At 36.6% G+C, this 6,219-nt stretch overlaps 1 protein-coding gene across 1 annotated transcript in view; it reads left to right on the forward strand.

The window, feature by feature from the left end:
• The window catches only part of DENND6A (DENN domain containing 6A), a 55,409-nt gene that overhangs the window by 10,623 nt on the left and 38,567 nt on the right, over positions 1-6,219 (forward strand). The window contains exon 2 of the mRNA XM_040454464.1: positions 5,275-5,373. Coding sequence (XP_040310398.1) covers positions 5,275-5,373 — 99 coding nt within the window. The remainder of the gene's footprint in view (positions 1-5,274; positions 5,374-6,219) is intronic.

A 6,219-nucleotide genomic window follows, 5' to 3' on the forward strand; every position in this document is an offset into this window, starting at 1 on the left:
GGCTTCAATTCATGAACTGTGAGATCATGACCTGAGCTGAAATCAAGAGTTAATTGCTCAACTGACTGAGCCACCCAGGAACCCCAATCTTTTTTTAAAGATTAAAAAAAAATGTTTATTTACTTTTGAGAGAGTGCAAATAGGGGTGGGTCAGAGAGAGGGGGACAAAAGATCTGAAGTGGGCTCTGCACTGATAGCAGCAAACCTGATGTGAGGCTCGAACTCTCGAACTCACAAACCGCGAGATCATGACCTGAGCTGAAGTTGGACGCTCAGCCGACTGAGCCACCCAGGTGCACCCTGCACCAAATTTTTAAAAAAACACATTGAAGATAAAGCTCTGCTCTGGAGTGAAGGCGAACTTCTATGTCATTTTTTTTAAAAGCAGTGAAAGAATTGACTCCCCTTTCTTTTTCACTTCTGCTTTTTTGAGTTATTCCCCTTTATGCCTTAGCAAGGTGGAGCCAGAAGTAGTCACCATAGTTTACTTTATCCTAGCAAAGTTTCTTGTTTATTTTTGTGAGAAGAGTGAAAGGCAGTTGTGTGAAGGGTTGTTTCCTTTCTTTCCCTCTTAAACTGGGTGTTCCATAACCTCAGTATTTGATCCTCAGCAAGTTTACTGTCTTAATAAAAATGGGTGTTACGTTTAATTGCATGTTGCTGGACCGTCTCATTGAACTGTCTATTCATCAGATATTGGGCAACTACCACATCCAGACACCATTGTGTTCTGGAGATAAAACCTTGATCAACCCTCCCTCAACTAGCTTACAGTGTATCATGGATAGTAGGCCATTAAACAGTGAGGGTTATAATAGGATGGTTTTCAGGTACCAATAATGGCCTGTACATTTCCTTGTGAACTTGTAGCACTTCATAGTAGCTTGATGTAGGTCTCTGGTTTGAGAGTTAAAGCTTTAGTGGCCTCCTGAGCTTAGGCTCCCAGATTTTACAGAGGCTTCTTCAGTGTTACTAAGCTCTGGTTCTGTTATGAAATTGTATAATTTCAATATGGAGATTATCTGGGATGTTCCCATGCCATCTAGTCCATTCACAAGTACTTGGTGATGAATGATGTGAAACATGAACAATTGTATCTAACTTTACTCTTATTAGAGAGAAATGCTTCACTGTCTATTCCATGGGCAAACTGATCACATTTCCAGTAGCATAGTTTAGGTCTTGAATGAGCTGGACTCTTAGACTTAGGTCCATCCTGTTCTGATACTGTGATGTCAGGCCATTTTTTTTACTTTTTAAAGTAAGTAAACATTTTTTATTGCAGTATAACATACATGTAGGAAAGCATATAAATCCTAAGTTCTGTGAATTTACATTAAGTGAGCATACCATTCACTACCATAGAGATCAAGAAATAGAAATATTATCACTGCCCCAGAAATTTCCCTTATGTCCTCTTTCAGTCATGATCTATTGCCGCTCCCCCGCCCCGCCCCAGACCCTGGCAACCACTAATCTACTTTCTGTCTCTCTGGATTCTCCTATTCTGTACATTTCATATGCATGGAATCACAACCTATGGCATTTTTTGTCTGGCTTCTTTCACTTAGTATAATTTTTTCAAGGTTCATCCATGTTGTAGTATATATCAGTATTTCATTCCTTTTATGGCTGAATTTTCTATCATTTTTTGAATTTGATATCAGTATATGGAAATATAACATTTGGTTTATCCATTCATCATTCAATGGAAATTTGGATTTTTTTCCAGTTTTGGCTATTATAAATAATGCTGCTATGAATATTCACTTGTAAGTTTTTGTATGAACATATGCTTTCACTTGTCTTGGAGTGAAGTGAAATTGCTGTGTCATAAAGTAACTCTCTATGTTTACTTTTTTGAGAAACTACTAAGCTGTTTTCCAGGGTGACTGTATTTTCACATTTCCATTAGTAATGTGTGAGGGTTCTAATTTCTCCGTATCTTGTAAGCACTTGTTACTGTCTGTCTGTGATTACAGCCATCCTAGTGGATTTGAGGTGGTATCTTATTTTAATTTTATTTGCATTTCCCTGATGACTAATGGTGTCGAGTGGCCTTTTATGTGCTTATTGGCCATTTGTATATCTTTTTGGAGAAATGTCTAATTAGATTCTTTATCCATTTAAAAAATTGGGTTATTTGACTTTTTTGTTGAATTGTAAGAATTCTTTATATAGTCTGTATATTAGATCCTTATCAGATACATGTTTGCAAGTAGTTCCTTCCATTTTGTGGGTTGTCTTCACTTTCTTGGTAGTGTTCTTTGAAGCACAAAAGTTTTTTAGTTTTTGTTTTGTTTTTTATGTTTTAGTTCTCTATTTTTATTCATTCATTCATTCATTCATTCATTCATTCATTCATTTAGAGAGAGCACATGCATGTGAGAGGGGGAGGGGCAGAGGGAGAGATTGAAAGAAAGAATCTTAAGCAGGCTCCACGACCAGCACGGAGCCCATTATAGGGCTCAGTCTCATAACTGTGAAATTGTGACCTGAGCCAAAATCAAGTGTTGGATGCTTAACTGACTGAGCCACCCAGGTGCCCTGAAGCACAAAAGTTTTAAATTTTGATGAAGTCCACTTTATGTTTCTTTGGTCGCTTATGCTTTTGTTATATCTGAGAAACCATTGGCTAATGCACAGTCATAAAGATTTATTCCTGTGTGGTCTTCTAAGACTTTTGTAGTTTTTGGGTGCTTGGGTGGCTCAGTCGGTTAAGCATCTGACTCTTGGTTTCAGCTCAGGTCATAATCTCATGGTTTGTTAGATCAAGCCCCATGTCGTTGAGCTGAAGGTGTGGAGCTTGCTTTGGATTCTCTCCTCCTGTGTGCCACTCCCCCACTCCTGTGAACTTTCAAAATAAGTAAACATTAAAAAAAAAAAAGACTTGTAGTTTTAACTTTTACACTTAGGTCTTTAGTCCACTTTGGGTTACTTTTTATATATGATATGAAGTAGAGATGTTACTTTTTTAACCTTATTTTGATACATTTTTTGGCTTACATAGTTACAAAAGTCATTCATTTAGCTTTGTCAAAAGTTAACATTTTACATAAACATAGTACAATAATCCAAAACAAGAATAGATATTGGTATGATACTATTTACTAGACCACAGAGTTTATTGGGATTCACCAGTTTTTCTACTAATGTGCTTTTTCTGTTTCAAGATCCAATCCAGTTTCTACGTTGCATGTAGATATCATATCTCCATAGTCCTCTTCAATCTGTGGAAGTTCCTCAATCTTTTCTTGTATTTCATGTCCTTGATACTTTGGAAGAATACTGTTCATATATTTTGTAGTATGCCTTTCAATTTTGTTTTTTTCTGGTGTGTTATCATAATTAGTCTGAGGTTATTAATTACTGGGAAGAATACCCCAGATATGACGCGTCCTTCTCAGTACATCATATTAGGGAGTACAGGATGTTAAAATTAAAATGTCGCATTATTGGTGATTTAAACCTTGATCACTTGGTTAAGATGATGTCTCCCAGGCTAATCCACTATAAAGTTACTATTTTTCTCTTTGTAATTAGTAAGTAAGTGTTTATTTTATTAGAGACTGAGACTGTGCAGTATCTTGTTTTCCATACTTTGCCTGCTAATTTAGTCATCCATAAGTGTATCTTACCTGCAGCAATTATTCTGGTGTTCTAATAGTGATTTTTCATTTTCCTCACTCCTTCTGTATTTATTAGTTAGAATTCTTTTATAAGGAAAAGTTGTCCCTTCTTGCTCATCCATCCACCTATCTATATCAATGGGAACTCAAGGATACTTATTATTTGGGTTATAATCTAGTACTATCATTATTTACTTTATTAACCAAATCATTACAAATTTGAGCATTGGTGCCTTTTTAGGTTGGCTCCTATGTCCTTTAGACATGCCCCCCCACCCCCACCCTTCTTTTGAGCACTTCCTTTCTGGCATCACAAGATGCCCCATGCTCATCTTGCGTTTTTCCTGTGCTAGCCCTGTAATCAGCTACCTCCCTAAGAAGCCCCGATTCTTTTTTATTGCAGAATAGTATTTAACAATCAACATCTCGGTGTTAGGTGTACTCACTGCTACTGAGGTGTCATTGCTTTATTTTTTCACATTAAAAGGCCTTTTAAAGGAGACATTATATAGTATTTAATAGATCTTAAACTATTTTCCAGCCAGTTTTTAAAAATTACATGAAAAAGGTAGACTTGTTTTTTGCCTGTAAGCAGTTTCCATTTCGGTTTTGAATGAATGTTATTGTCTAATATTGAAGACATAATTTTTTTTAAAGATTTTATTTTACATAATCTCTGCACCCAAAGCGGGGCTCATACTTACAACCCCGAGATCAAGAGTTACATGCTCCACCATCCGAGCCAGTCAGGTGCCTCTGAAGACATAACTTTTTTTTTTTAATGTTTATTTATTTTTGACAGAGAGACAAAGAGCATGAGCAGGGGAGGGGCAGAGAGAGAGGGAGACACAGAATCTGAAGCAGGCTCCAGGCTCTGAGCTGTCAGCACAGAGCCCGATGCGGGGCTTGAACGCACAAACCGTGAGGTCATGACCTGAGCCAAAGTTGGACACTCAACCAACTGAGCCACCCAGGTGCCCCTGAAGACATAACTCTTACTGAGTTTAGAATTGATCCTCTTTTTAAGGTTTTGGTGATGTTTGTATGTGAATTAATGTTTATGTAGGAGGTCAAGGCAGGCCTGGGATGGCCTAGGATGTAATCTCTACCAGGCCTGAGATGCTAGGTAGGATTATGAAATGGAGATAGATACTGAGTGACATGGCAACAAGCAGACGCCTGTTCACAGATCACTGAGATTCATGGCAGGCATGAATTTTTCCCATGTCCAAGTGTTACTAGCAATAAGTTAACTGGTGTTCCTAATTTTCTTTCTCCTGGGACCATAATTACTCCCACACTGATATGGGAATGTCATCCCCATTAGGGTGTGCAGGGGCAAGTGGCAGATAGATATACCTTTGAAGAGAATAACCTGATTTAAAACATTTTGTAATACTATTTTCCAGTATATATTAATATTTTTTCTGGGGTGCATTTTTCCTATTATATTATGATGTGAAATATTTATGCTATACCATCATTTTTAGGCCTTAGTAATTATATCAAATAAAATTTATGTTTTTCTTGGCTTATTACCTGGCCACCTCTCCCTTATTTCTTATAACATGGAAGATCTTAACATAGGTAACAGAACCAGGGTGACATTAGCTGATGCTCTCTGTCCCCCTTTGATGCCTCCCAGGAATGCCAGTGGTCTGGGGGACAGAGATGCCTGGACTTGAGCTGTGGAGAGAGGAAACTTCAAGAGAGAGGCGTCTCCAGGTACTGGGGCCAATCCACAGTTGATTAATGCCTGTATAGTTATCAGGAGCTAACTGACTAACAGTGATTGCCCAAGCTTATATTTATACTTTTTTTTTTTTTTTTTACAAGATAAAGTATGTACAAGGATAATCTAGTAACTGGCAATTAGTGCAGTTTGAGATAGTTGGCAATGGTTACTTTTCTTGATTTTTATGGAATTTAATTGAGGTTTTAAAATTAAAATTTTTTCTATATTTTGATCTTAAGTACATAGTAGACATTGGATACCTACAGCATATAAACATGCATTATTTTTTTTGAATATCATATCTATTCCAATATGATATAACACTGGGTAGTCGTAACAGAATACATTAAAATGAAATTCTAGAATATTTGACTAGTACAGAGTTTCTAAAAGGTACACTTGATAGGTTATATAGTTCTTACATCTTTTTAGTTTACTTAAATATATATATAGCATACATAAGCCCCTGAAATACACATACACACACAGAGATATATACACACATGTATATTTAAGGTACTCATATATATGGGTAAAACATACCAACATTTTTTTCTATATTGTCATGATGGTGTTTTAAACCATAGGAAACCAAAGTCCTAAGAAACCACTATGTATATTTGCTTTTGCGTTTATATTTTAATTGCAGGAAATAAAAATCTGAAGGGCACTCACATAAAAATGAGTTTAAAGTCTAAGATAAAGCTATTATGGACCACTAAATTTACCAGTATGATAACTCTGGTATAATTTATATGTAATGAGATTTTCATAAAATAGGGCTAACTTGGTTATAAGTTTGCCATTTCTGCTTTAAAAGTAATTGGGGCGCCTGGGTGGCGCAGTCGGTTAAGC

Source organism: Herpailurus yagouaroundi, unplaced genomic scaffold, assembly GCF_014898765.1.
Source record: "Herpailurus yagouaroundi ecotype Mexico unplaced genomic scaffold, PumYag 213, whole genome shotgun sequence".
NCBI classification, from domain to species: Eukaryota; Metazoa; Chordata; class Mammalia; order Carnivora; family Felidae; genus Herpailurus; species Herpailurus yagouaroundi.